Source organism: Ischnura elegans, chromosome 1 (genome assembly GCF_921293095.1).
Source record: "Ischnura elegans chromosome 1, ioIscEleg1.1, whole genome shotgun sequence".
Lineage (NCBI taxonomy): Eukaryota > Metazoa > Arthropoda > Insecta > Odonata > Coenagrionidae > Ischnura > Ischnura elegans.
This window is the reverse complement of record NC_060246.1, coordinates 94,001,531-94,016,550: the sequence shown is the minus strand read 5'-3', so window position 1 is coordinate 94,016,550 and position 15,020 is coordinate 94,001,531. Positions and strand designations below refer to the sequence as shown.

General features: G+C 39.7%; 1 protein-coding gene across 1 annotated transcript; it reads right to left on the bottom strand.

Moving 5' to 3' along the window:
• Window positions 1-1,161: 1,161 nt before the first annotated feature.
• Window positions 1,162-2,139, bottom strand: LOC124157203. Its single transcript, XM_046531786.1, has one exon. It carries the CDS (start codon window positions 2,137-2,139, stop codon window positions 1,162-1,164), a length of 978 nt encoding a protein of 325 aa, XP_046387742.1.
• Window positions 2,140-15,020: the final 12,881 nt, after the last annotated feature.

The window sequence follows — 15,020 nt, the reverse complement described above, 5'->3', positions numbered from 1 at the left end:
GGGCTGCTTGCTTCGTCGCTGCACGAGTCCAAGACTTCTAAGTTCCCTCCAGACCTTGTTTGGTTCTGTCAAATTGGAGAAGGTGGTTGCATAATATTTTTTCTTGGCTTCCGTGACGAGATGCTTTACCTGATTACGCAAGACGATAAACTCAGTGTAAGCAGTCTGGCTTTTTGTTCGTGTGAAAATTCTACGTGAAATATCACGTTCCTTCATTTTTTGCTTAATGTCACTAGTCAGCCAGGGGGCTGAAGGCCGTCTAGGTGCGCATGTTCGCAGGGGGGCATGACAATTTATGCACTCTAAGAATTTCTGATTAAAGAGTTCTAATTTTGAATCAATGGACGAGGAGCTAAATATGTTGTTCCAGTCAAAGGTGAGCAGATCGTCCTGAAACTTTGCTGTATCGAAATTTTTAAGATCACGATAGAGAATTTTAGGTATAGGAAGACGAGGGGAATTGAATGAATAAGAGAGTAAAATTTTGTCATGTGCGGAGAGGAAAGGCACAGGGAATTGTGAGAATGAAGAGAGTTTTTCAGGGGAATCAACTATACAGAGATCAAGGAGAGTATGACTATGTTCTGTATGATGCGTGGGCTGCGTTGAGGCCAGATGAAGATTATAATTAAAAATGAAATTCCTGATGAAGGAAGAATGACAGCTGTCCCGTAGCAAATCGGCGTTAAAGTCACCTAAAATTACAATGTTTTTATAGTTTGGACTAAAAGTTGTATATGCTTCTTCAATATCAGTCAAGGACCCAACATTTGGAGGTCTGTAAACAACAAATAGAAGAAGTTTAGAAAGGTTTATACCATGCACTTCAATAACTATGAACTCGGGTCGGCATTCATAGGTCGCGGAAGAGGTCGCCAGCACCGACGAACTCAGTCGATGATGAATGAAGGCACCAACCCCGCCACCGTCTTTCCCGATCCGATCATGTCTCAGCAAGTAATGTTCACTAAGATCAACCATGCTATCAGGAATATTTGGTTTTAACCATGTTTCGGTTAAACAGATTATATCACTTACACAGGAAGAAAAATGAACCCGAAATTCGTCGATATGACACAGTAAAGATTGACAATTGACGAGGGAAATGTTGATTTCATTAGCAATTGGTAGGCCTGCGGGAAGAGAACAGGCCCCCGTATGTTATTTTAAGCAGTCAAGGTCAGTTTCAACTAGGATAGAAAGGCGTTCACCACCATCATGGACCCGAGCAAACACACGGCCATTACGAATCCACACGTATTTGATTTTACCTTCTTTCTTAAGTCCCCTGGCCATTGCATATAGCTTTCGGTTTAAGGATGTCAAGGATTCATTAATATAGACAGGAGGGTTGGTAGGGTTCTGGTCGGCGACGATGTCGTTGAGTTTCAGGTTCCGTTTTGTGCGTCTACCATTTAAAAATGCAGCAGCAGTGCTAGATCGTAGAAAACGGACAATAATAGGGGCAGGTCTAGGTGAAGGGTGAGAGGTTGCAGAACGGTTGGAACCACCCCTGTAGGCGTAATCGATTTCACTTGTATCCACTTTAATTCCCACAGCGATTCCAACTTGACAAATCAGGGCCCCAGCTACCTCCCCTTCGGAGTAAGGAATGCCGTGGATCTCAATTACATTCCGGAGTTGATCTTGCTCAACGCGATTAAGGCGAGCTTCCGTATCACTTAGTTGTTTCTTTAGGCTGATGTTTTCACTTAATAGGTGATTCAGGGAATCAGTTATTTTCACAAGGGAGGCATTGAGGAGCTCGAGAGACTTTGCTTGACCCCCGAACGACTCCTCCCAGCGAGATATTGATTTGCGAATTTCACTTTGATCCGACCGGATATCAGCAAGATTAGCAGAAAAATCTTTCAAGATATCACTCACACGATCAGGAGACAAACTGGAACTTGCGGACTCGTTCTCAGGAGCTTTTCTGATTTGCTCTCCATCACTGCCACAGCCGATCTTAGCCCGACAAACGTCGCAATACCATGGTCTACGTTTGTCACTAAGCTCCTTAAATTCCACTTCAGGTATTGAAAGGCACAGTGGATGGTAATGGGCCTTACACTCACAGCAAGAGAGCGACTTCTGCTCGCGCTTGATCGATTTAACACATGCACTGCAGTTAGGCATTGCGTAGCACAGGAGAGAACCGGAGAGAACGATCCGAACCACACGAAGGCTGAGCTCGAACTGTATGGTAATGGTAATAAATGTATGCGAACAATAAGGTAGGTTTCCATGGAATACTTAAAAAGCAATCTGGGGGTCCTCTTCTTTCAAGCACTTTCCTTTTCAACCTACTGTAAGACCTATTCCCTTTCATTCTATCTAAAATTCCTATACTCTTCTTTCCTCTCCCTCGTTTGCCTAACAGTCTACCCTCTAACACCATTTTCAACATCCCATTTCCGCTAGGTACTCTATCCTCCACCTATACTTTCTGTCTTCTATGTGATTTTTAAAGTCCCAAAAATTATTTAAGCCCTCATTAAGTTTAATTTGTGCCTAGCCCAAATATTGACTACGGAAAGTTGGCACCCCCAGCAACGCTGTCAACAAGAGACGCAAATCACATATTTATACATCAGTGAGAAGTGGCTCCATTTCTTATGAATTTATGAAAAGCAATGCCTTTATCGAAAATTCAATTCTATGTATTCATATTCAATGAAAATGAGTTTGTTAGTCACTTCAATACCTTAGATGCAATCCCCTAATTCTTCTGTAAACCCACTTCATTCCCCAAAACCTTTTTTGCGTTGTGACATATCGCAAGTCCGGAGTTTTTGGTGTATTGGTCTGTATAATGTAATCATCATAGCTGTGTTTCTGTGCCTACTCCAAGCCCCCCTCCCACTTCCCCATTCTGTTCCTCCCCCTTCTTTCTTCTGATCTTTCTCCTGCTCCTATTTCGTCTTCTTATCGTAGAATGGGTTTTGGTAAAAGAATATTAGGAAAGTGCGACGACAAAGCGAGAGAAATTAGCTATTTCTTCCTCGCTAGACCCCATTAGAATACGCTGCCAGTGTTTGGGACCCCGCATAAAAAAGGCTAAATAACAGAGTTAGAACGCGTGCAAAGAAAAACTGTCAGGTACGTGAATGTCGTTACAATAGTATTGTTAATGTAACTGACCTCTTAGATAAACTCGGATGGGAATCTCTGTCAGACAGCAGATTTAAAAATAGACTAAACCTTTTAGATAGATTCGAGATCAGTATCTTTTCTAGCGAACTTAGCCATATCTTGCGGACACCAACATACTACGGAAATTCAGATCATATAAACAAAATAAGAGAGGTAGACTGGAGAACAGACAGATTCAGAATGTCTTTTTTTCCACGATCAATAAGAGATTATAACGGCAGCGTTAGAACTCATAAATAGATTAGACGACCTGTAGTGTAGCCTATTAAAATTTGTAAAACTTAATCCATTTTTCTTAATTTTATTATTATATCTAACAGCAAATGGTATTATAATTTGTTAGTATGAGTGACGTTTTTTGGACCGTGTGGTGTGCCTGTGGGAGTCCAATTGCATATATGATATAACTGTCTAAAATAGGAATATATTTCAGTACCACATAATGATACTTGAATGCAAAGAACTGAAACTCGTTTTGCGAGCTGTTAAATACAATTAAGTACGCAGCACGATATCTTTGTCTATCATTTTTTTTGCATTCGTGCCATACTTCGGCAAATAAAGCTGTTTTGAGCGAGGGTTTACGCACTGGTATTGTCGAATCACGCATATGGCAGACGAGGAGGGAACGGAGGTTGTGGGTGGGCGGACGAGTGGAGGAGGCAATCAGCCTTCCCATGGATACGGGGGTATTAAAGAACGAAGGAAAGCAGAGCAACTCGAAACGAAGGGAGGAAGAAGAGGAAAGGAAGACAATGAGTTTTGCGCGAAAAAAATTGCCCTCCGCCGCGTTCGCAGGTTTGAGGCAAAGGTAGGAAGGAGTAAGGGGGGAACATGAATTTGCAGTGGCTGCTGGAGTTTACATGGAAAGAGGGAAACGATATAAGGGAAAACAAAAGGATAGAATAAAGGAGAAAGAGAAGAAGGAATTGGAATGCTCGATCAATGGAGAGATACAGGGGAAAGAGTTACCAATATAGTTAGAGAGCAATTCAGAGGAAAATTCTTTCGCTAGCGAAGCAGGGCGGGTATAGCAGAGACGGATAATGTATTATATTGATGAAAGAATGATCACTGCATAGTAGAATAGATTTCCATCCGGGCGGAAATGTTGGATTTTAGATTCAGAAAAGGATAACCCTTAAAGTAAATGTCCATGAATCCCCTTTGTCTTCATCACAGATGGAGCCGTAACGCACACCCTTCCTATCTGTTTCCATTGTTGATTTGGTGTTAAATTTAAGCAAATTTAAATATCAGGAAACGACCTCCATAATTAAACCACCACACATATATGGAGAACATTATAAATGGATTGAATGAGGATAACACATGATTTAGAAAGCGAAAGTGAAATTGGAAACCGTATATCAGCTTAAATTTACATATAATAAATAATTTATTGATAAATATAATATTCAAAAGCGGTTTCTAATAAAAAGAAGCTGCCTTGTGAAAGATGAAATAGGGGTATGCTATGAGACACTAGGAGACAAAATTGCTAAAAATGCAGTCGTTAATTCTGATATTTTACCAACGAAGAAAAAAAAAAGATGTTTCGATAGGGTGTAAGCGTGAAAATAGCAAGTCTCTCAGTATGAGAATAAACCAAGTATGATGTAATTAAATGAAATGTCTGAATGAATCATTTTGAATGATGAATATTTTATCAATTGACCTGACGCTGTACCCCTTTAGAACAAAAACAATATAAAAATTTGGAATAGAAAACGTACGTATAGAAAAAAATTAACAATATAGAAATATAAAATAGTGAAAAATCAAGTATAAATTAATGCCATTTATCACATTAAAATACTGAAATAAGTCATATCAAAATTCACCATAACATTTTTTAACAAGTTAACGCTAAAAGAAATGCCCTAAAGTACTATGATTAAGCATGCAAAACAAGTACTTCAAGCAATAATTACAACATTCAAAATAATGGCAACATTTTGTCGTCAGAAAGTAAAATATAATAATATTTCATAATAAAATTCGCACTAAAAATGTGAAACGTATTTAAATGAAAACTTGATGATTGACGGCCGGGAAATGGCAATGAGCGGCAAAGCAAAACGGTGGGATCATGCGGAGGAGAGGAGACTGAGAAATGAAAATATTTACAGAACACGATGGAAAAGGGAAGTCACAATAGGTTGATGTTTACGATAACAAGTAGATACATCCTTTTGATATTCGAGTTTGTTTATCAGCCAAAGGGAGTTACAATAAAAGAATATCATAGAGAATCGAGTCGTGGGGAGAGTTTGTTACTCGAGGCGCTCTGAGGAACGCCAAAACTATCGTAGGATCGAGAGGGAGGGAGAATAATGTTTATCAGCCAAAGGGTAGTACCAAAAATATCTCAAAGGGTTACGCAGTTTCCTCTCAAAGCCACATCCTCGCTCTCCTATCCCCCTCTCCATCTCTTTCCGACTTCCCACACACCTTCGCGATTTTCCTCCTCCGTTTCAATAAACAGCGTTCCCGAAAATGGGTCTCACCCCTCCGGTGCGTGTTTAACTCCGATCTATCTCTCTTCCTATGATATATAAAAGCGCGGGATGGATGGAGTTGGTGTTAGATGAGATGTTTGATTCCACATTAACGGGTAAAGGGGTAATAAAAATTATCTTAGCTTAGTTACAATTTAAAAAAATTATCAATAAGTTAGTAGTAACAATTGCACTTTTCAATATGCTCTTGGTTAAGTACAGTTAGTTTTTGAAAAATACTTTTGAAATTTCCCAGAAAGGAATTAGCATTCAAATACATTGGAGGGTGTTTATGAAGATGAATGTAGATACATTGCATTCAGTATCAACAAATAACTGATTTTTCCAGTCTCTTCTGGTGATCTATAGTAAATCTATAGTAAAAGTTACCTTGGATAACGCTAGGCGTCCGCACTCGTTTGTGGCCAGGGCTTTTAGGCACAGCAAAAGAGATAGAGTAACAATTACACCCGAAAAACTATTTGTGGATATCAAGTTACTTTGTAAAATAGTTTTGGCTTCAACTGTTCCCTATAAATTCCTTCATTTTCGGTTACAACCGCGTCGATTTCTGTGGCAAATGCAACATTTTCGCTGGTTCTCCTGTCAGCGTCCTCAGGTGGAAGATGCCGGTTCACAAAATTCACCCTCATTATATAGGGCAACTCCGCTTGAGTAATCACCTCTAATAGTCGTCTAGATGGTATCCATCGTCTCCATTAAAATTGCCTGTCTGGGCAATTTCAATTAATTCTCTAATTTTTCTGGAGTAATATCTGCTCTCATTCACAATTATCTTTGCTTACCTATGATTTAATATATTTTAGGAAAAACATCGCAAGGGTGATTTTTAATTAGTTTTTGAACATGTCACAATCACAAGTAATAATTGCTTTGAGGTAATCATTACCTGTATTGATTTAGTTTGCTTAATTTCCTTCTCAACTCTGTTCGTGCACTTATGTAGCGAAACGGGTGAGGCGTGTATTGAGGGTTGCGGAAGGAAGGGGGAAAAACCAGAATGGAAGAGGAAGAGAGCTGTTATCTGGGGCTCGATAACTGGGACGTCGCAACCTTTTCTTTCCTGTCCCCTATCTCAGATGTATCTATCTCTCCTCCACTCACTAGGCCGCCTACCCAGGGACTACTCCAGAGCGCGAACGTCATTCCCATCGCCTCGCCACCATAGTCGATCGAGTTTCGATGAGGTGTAGCGGTGCATCGTGTGTTCAGCTGTTACTCTAGCAACGCCTCCTCCTCGCCCCCCGTCCCAGGTACACGCCAGCACTCGCAGTTTGCCGATCCATCCCCAAAAAACCCCGCTTCCCCACGCCCAATCCGCCCCGGCGAATTGGGCGCGCCGCCCTGGCAAGTTATCCCCGCCAAAGTGGGATCGTCCCCTTATCAAAGTCTCGTTCGGGTTATTTTCCGTTTGCTTGCTATGTTTGTGTGTTGCCTCCTTTTTTTATTTCTCAGTTTTTATTCCCAATTTTCCTTATCGCGGCTCCTAGTTTACTCGCTCTGTATATTTGTCGAACGAGGCAACCTCTCTCTTTATATCTCCCTCTCCTTTTCGCCACGCACGAATTAAGTCCCCCTCCCCGTGTAGTGTTCGATTTTATCTCTCACGCTCTGCCTAACTCCTCGGTCGGTACTTCCTCTGCACCAGTATTTGAGCAAAGGGTCTCAAAAATAAAACTTCAAATTGTCGTAAGTCGTGAAGGAAAATGGATTTTAATATTTTGTTTAATAATTAGAAGGTGATTATTTAGATGTAATAATAACGTAAATATTTCCTTAAACATATCGAGTAGAATTGATATAAAAAATATAAAAGTTAAACCTGTGGAAATGAAGAAAAATTCGTTTTCTATTGCAAAAATTAATAGAAATACCTAATAGAGCGAATAATTTGAGTTCAGTAGGAATTGGACATGATTATTCTTCCAAATGTATTTCCTAAATAGTAAGGGATAGCTCGTATACGAAAAATTGACGACGGAATAATCATATTCAGAGAAAATAAATCGCTTCTTAAAAACCGCCCACCCACGGCCTGGTATTTGAAAAATAGGCAAATTTAAATCTCAGGGAATATTTTCTAGACAAATCTGTTAAAAAATAATATATACCCTAGCTGCTACCACAATATATATTATATAATGTGACTGACGCAAGAGCATCAATTTGTCGACATGGAAAACGAAATATGCATTAACCAAGGAAAAACTACGTTTAATAGCAGCAGAAATGATGTGGCAATACTTTTAGTAACATAGATCATTAGAAAAATTCCAATCTTTAGTATAAATCATGAATAATAAACCACATATGTTAATAGAATAAATGATGACTGTTGTTTAACGGCAAGGGATTCGGGCGATGCCACTCCGACTGAAACCGAATCCGTGCATTCCCACCTGCTCACTCCATTTACCATGCTGCATGCGTCCTATTATCCCACTCAAAGTTCTAAATCCTCGCGGAGGCACGACCGTACCATGAAGTGAAAATGGGTTTCCCTACACAGGTGCGAATAGATATGCCGCAAAATTTGTCCAAGTCTCGCGGATTTCCAACGGTGACTGCAGGTTCTCACTCAATTCGCCAAGGCAATGCCATCCAGATGCACCGATTGCAATTAAACTGGATGGCAACGCGAGGCGTTGGGGGGTGTGGGTGGAGCCGGGGCGCGCGGCACCAACACCGTGTAAAGCCCGACACCACCGCACCCGCGATCGCGCTCATGCATGCAGATGAAGGGCGCAAGGCGGTGGAAAATATTCACGGTCGGACCGCGTCTGCTCCGGGGCAACGCCTTTCTTCCTTGCGCTCGTTTATCCTGACTCCGGCCAAAACCCTTTGAAACTCCTATACCGTTCATCCCCCAGCAGGCAGATCTCCGAACAATATAAAATGAGAGAAAGCGTGGAAGAGTGTGTCCAAAGGGCTGGCGCAGAAGGCTGGATGGTTAGTGATTTCGCGTGATGAGTGGAACGAGAGAGGATTGAATTGAAGAGACTGCTCTTGGTTGGTACGTTCTATGGCTAAATAATTAATTCATTAAATCCATTTAAAACCTATCGATTTGGTGATCAAAATAATTTCACTCTAAACATCCAATATTGGAAGGAAGAAAGGGAAATATGAATGAAATCTACCGCTGCCATTTTTGAACTAGTACGGCTCAGCGTCATACGACAGTAACGTATGCTCCACGTTTTCTTTTACATAATTTGTTACCTACCATTGTAGACGACCGAAGAAAAATATATTTCAGGAGGTAGGTGTTCATTTTTGGGTGAGTCAGAATTATAACAATGGTAACTTTTCCGCATAAAATATCTTCGTAATCAAATATTGTTGATATAAAATTTGTGCCGATATATTATTATTATTACATTTGTGCAGTATTTTAATTTTATCACGGAGATAACAAATTTATACGCACTGAAGCGTGATACCACCAATTAAAATCTTCGACAAGTGTGTAGAAGCCAAAATTCGCACTAACTCTTCGAACCTCATTCTACCTCTATGAAAGAAGTGTGACAAGCATACTCTATTGTAGATATTCAAGTACAAATGCGGCGCTTTAGTAAGCAGGAAATTACTCAAATGCTCTTATACGTACTCGAAAATCCATATATTTACCTAGGTACTCGGATACTCTGACGATATCGTGAATATCTTGAGTAGACAAATGTCTCTTAAAATGAGGGGGAATAGTGAATGCCACCGTGAGCACTGAATTACTTCAGCGAATGTATCACAGTGTATACCACTATTTAAACTAGTATTCGCAGTATTTGGAGGAGGTGACCGACAGCTGAGGTCTTTAGCAACACGAGGGAATAATAGGTAAGGAATGGTGGAGAGAAACTCGGAGTGAGCATTAGTCTGCTCCAAAGGAAAGACGACAAGGGGACCACGGCGTAACGTCCCATCCGACGGACGGAATCTTGCATTCATTGTCTTACGGAATACTCTTATGAATACATGCGTACATGGTCACAAGTCTGAGTGCTCGATCACCTGTACTCGAAGAACTATACTCTAGTGCATTTGGCTCACTTAGTCTCCCCTCCCACATGTCCACACTGCGCGGGAATCAAGCGCGCTAAAAGTCGAAAGGCAAGAGAATCTAATGGGCCGCGCGCCATCTCCCACACTTCCTATTTGACGCACGCTTGCGTCAAGAGGGAAGTGGCGAGAGAGAGAGGGAGAGGGAGCGGGAGAGGACAAGGATGGGTAAGAGAGAGAGAGAGAGGGTGGGAAGGGGTCAAAGCTCCGTATGTGTTTGTATGAACCGGGTCACCGAATTGATTACAAACTATCGATCAGTCGAAATGATCCCATTCGATAAACGGGAGGCCAGGTGACGGACGCTGGACCCCAGCGCAATAAACGGTAATCGCCGGGCGCTCATTGCGGAAGCGTGTGCGATGATCATTCTGAGGCTGGCAGGGAGAACGTCCCGGCCGGATGCTCCACTCCGTTTTATCTTCGAGCTGTAAATGCCTACGCCTCTTCCCGTGTCGGTTAACGAGTGAAGGGGAGACTCAAGTGGTCAGATAAAACTGATTATTTACAGCCTTCATATTACGGCGGAAAGGATCACTGTCATTATTAAGACCTTCGTTGCGGCTCAAAGTGGTACATTTTAACCAGGATATGGAGATGATAGCGGGGCATGCGCTAGATGATAGCCATCCATATATACAGGGAAACTATGGAAATGAATAGAATCATCGAACTTATTGAAGATAGGGCTTGAATGTAATATTGGTTTTTGAAACACTATCTGTGCTCGTGCAACAAAGCAATTGTTGGCTTAAATTGCTACATTAGACGCAAGAAAATATTATAGTATTTATATTTAAATATGCCATTAACTCATGCAGTCGAGAATTACATTTCCACCCGCGTTGCATATTTTTACCTTACCCAATTTTCAAAAGTATCTTGCTCTAAACCCTGATAAATTTCTTTGTAGTAATTAAAACTAATTTATGACCTCATCATGAATATGTTGAATGCCAAAAATAACGATCATAGCTAGTTAGCTCATAACAAATGTTTGCCTTGTTTTCAAACAAGATGTGTCAATAATTTCAGCAGTATTCGCGATAAGTTTCCACCCTGCGGATAAGGGTAATTTATTTCTGATTGCGACGGCAGTTTTAAAATTCTGTGAGAACGAGCGTTGTGGGACTTCAATGAAGTTGATTATACGTATGATATTTTTACAAATGAAACAATTAGCTAGCTATCTCTAAAATTGATAGTGAAAAGTAACTGTTACAAAATATATTCTACCGCGAAGCAACGGTTAATTTAATACATCTTACACATTTTATGACCATTCAGCACCACGAAATTCCTGCGCTTTTTAACCTACCACTATATTATCTACTTAATTATCAATTAGTAGACTGATAATTGATTTTAAGTCTTCTCCAACGTTCGCATATTTAATATCATGAGCATTAAAAAAGTACAAATCCTTTAATTTGGACTTGCAATAAGAAGAGTAAAACTTCCCTTTTGATGAAACTTCGCCTTTATGATACTCGTATGAATTTTCAAAAAGAGCTACCCACAGACATGGTGCAGTTTGATTTCAGAATCCGTAATTCTACATCTCGAGTGGATTAGCACGTCACTTTAGCTCCAGCATTCTCCCTAAGTAGACTGGTTTATTCCATTTATCTCTAAAACGTCTGAGCGCATTCTTCGCATTCCCACTTCGCAAATTCCTACGCTATGTCTTAAGTGAAGTAGCATTCCAGCAGTCAGCCCTCATTTCTCGTTTAGAGCTACCTTGCCTGATGTATGTAGCCGTAAACGCGGCATCCGAGAGGAACGTCTTTACAACCACAGTGTAGTGTTTCACCACGACTCGGAAAAAACACGAATTATGAAGCGGTAATAAGTCACTCTAGGGATAATGATCGCATGCTTCCCCGTTGCCCTCAAATTTATCTGACTTTACGGTAGATCTTTCCTGAAAGGTGATATCTCGTGTGGAAATAAAATCTCAAGAATATTACGCCAAGAATTTTCTTTACTTTTCAGATCAGTTCCAATTCAATCCATCTTCCGTAAAACAAATTGAAATCGTTCCTACGTTGTCTGCCTGGGAACTTACTGCTAATTGGATGGCGTTGGGAGCTCGAAAAGCAATACTTTCCGAGAAAATCGTGTCTATTGCAAGTCACCTTGGGAATTAGATACCCTTTCTCATGTTAAGAGTTTTAAATAATGTGAGTCAAAGATAGTATTTTTTTCACGAAGATCTCTGCTGCAAGCTTTAATCGTGGTAAAACGACGCCATTCAAATTGGTATCGTAAGAGCTTTCGTCATTACTGCGGCTCGAATACCTTCTACTTCACCTTTCAGACAATCGCCCAAAAGACGTATTACGTAATTTTCTGAATTTGCAAAATGATACTTCCGAATGGAGACGAAATGAGAGAGGCAAATGGGAAAGGAGCCAACCACCTTTGATCCCTTTCTTGGGAGCGGATCAGAGGAATTCCTGGCTCCCTTTTCATGCCGAACGAATGCACTTCTTCGAGGATTGCGGTCGTCGCGATGCGATCAAAGAGAAAGGAAGCCGGCGGCATTGATGCGATGAGTAATGCGATGATTATTGGACCCTTTTCCACGCAAGAGATGGAAAATATTCCAATTCAATTGAAATTGAAAAAAATGGAGGAATTTTATACTTGGTGACCGGATTTTAATGCCATAAGCAATATTACCTTATTTTATCATGACATTAAATATAAGAATATAAGCATATGTTCAGCAAAAAAATGTATTTAAACACCTAAAAATACCCTAATATGTCACGAAACGTTAAATGGAGAATATAATTGGATTTATTTATTACAATATTCGCTAGCGTTAAATGTAGAAAAATGTGTATATCTCTCAGTCCAGCATTCCATCTCCCTTACGTTCTTTTGGCTAAATATACAGGTCAACCTGAACGGAATACCTAACGGAACGCCTCACTTGAAAGCCAAAAGTATTCCCATAGTTACCGATATAATATCTTCAAAACATAAATCTACCCATAATATCATGATAATCGACCCTTATTCAACAGCGACATGTACAGATGGATTTGGAAATTTTGATTAAACAAAACTCATTGAGTTTTTTGCTCGGTTAATTAGACAAATTGCTCATAAGAAGGTGGTAGACAGCAATGTGGCCTAGGAACTTCTATTCTACAGTCGTACACCAAAATATTACAATCTCATGAAAAAAATTTATTTCCATAGTAATATTAAATGAATATATTTAAATAACTGATTGTCTTCCTTCGAATTTAATTCCTTTAAATTAGAAGGAAGACTATTGACTAGGGAAGAAATTTTCCATGAGGCAGGAATCAAGCCACGCACCTTTGGCTTTCCGGGATAGTGCAACGATCACTACCTACACAAGTTATTCAGTACTAATGCCAGAACTCATGGAAATTAAGGACCCATAATCCCAAGGTAAGGTTTCCATAGGTATTAATGAACAAAGATAAGGTAGCGGTCAGTGCAGTGACCCAGAAAACCCGAGGTCCGTGGTTCAATTGTCAATCCCGGAGAATTTTTCTCTAGGCGATTAATGTGAACTTTATCGCCGTTCATGTGTCAGAGTTAAATTTATTCTACATCCATGCAAAATGCTTAGCATTTGCGAACTAAGGGCTTATTATACGTGGTTATTTGATTTAAACATTTTCCACGGGTAAAAATCTCCGTTTTAAAAAAATATTTTTTTTTTGCAAATGATCACCTTCTCTTTAATGACTAAATGAGTAGCCCCCAGGCAATGAATTCTACTCCTTTCACTGCATAGTTGATTATTGGGTAATGAGGAAAAGACCAATGATTAGTTAGTCGTGTGACGGAAACGATTCTGAAAAATTAATAACCTCAAGTCCCAAGAGGAAAATTAATTTCAGTTTATTGCATCACGTCAAAGAGTAAGATATTTCCCTTTTATTCATTAATGCCTATTTAATTATAACTATTTATCAAAAAACTGTAAATTTCATTCATAAAATATAAATATATTCAAACTGTTGAGTATCATCGCATGAACAATGGAGATACTTCATGTTGTTTCTCAGAGCATTTGTGTTTGACTGGAAAAAGTTGCAAATGACTTCTTTTACGGCAACTTCGTCATTTTAAATAACTTTCTGGGGTGATAATGAATTAAAGTTTTAAAAAGATTTTATTTGAGCGAAATATTTTTTTATTTTCTCACAAAACTGACTTCTAAATTCGGAGAGAATTCATGTTTAGTGCGATAACAGCATCCTAAAGATAACGACTAGAGCTTCACTTAGCAATAAAATTAAAAAAAAAATCTTTTGTTAATGTTTTTCGACAAAATTGGATATATAAGAAGAATTTGAAATTTTCCCGGTGAATAGCATGGAATAAGGCTTCTGGGGTTGATAATTTTCAGTAAAACTTATATACTTTCAGGAGGAATACGATGTATTGAAATAATCAACTGCCTCATTTTGCAGGCGTGACTCAATTCAGATAATCACATGCCACTCTAACGGCAACAAGGGAATTTCGAATTGAACGAAAAACAAATCTTCATAACATTGTGAGCTAATTTATAGGTAAACTCACAGTAGACATAAATAAATGGTTGGAAAAAAATAATGCATACAAACACTTACCAAATGAGCAATAACCAAAAGTTAATAGGTAAAAACAAATAGGTATATGGCCGATTTACCAAATTTAGAACAGCTAACTGTTTAAAAATTGAAGTGAAAAACTACGGCTAGAGCACGAAAAAATTCAGCAAGACAAACGACTAAAAATAAAAGATTCTCATGAAGAGAGAGAGAGAGAACTCTTTTCAACAACACGTAACTCGCGAAAGAAACATGGAACTAAAAAAATATTCAACCTCGATTAAGGGTAAAAGCACGGGAGCCATACATATTCCGCAAATGCAACACCTACGTCGAGGGAGGAAAAAGAGAAACTTTGGATGGGAATTGCCGCTCGATGGCGAACTAGGTGAACGAGAAAGTTTGGACAGAGCTTTGAAAAGGAGGAGTGAATGGGGTGAGCGAGGAGAATGACGAGGGATGCGAGGAAGGAAGGGCTGAAGCAAGGAGACTATGAAAATGCAAGCCTGCTGGAGCAAGAGGCCACACCGAGGCCACGTGACAGGAAAATAACAGCGGGATGGCCAAGAATTCGGGAAAACCGGGAAATCGGAGAGGAACGTTAAAATTCTGAGAACACCCTCGAGTATCGGGGTTTTCTCATCAATGAAAGTTACCATACTATTTTTAATTGAGTTTTTTCCTTTCTTTT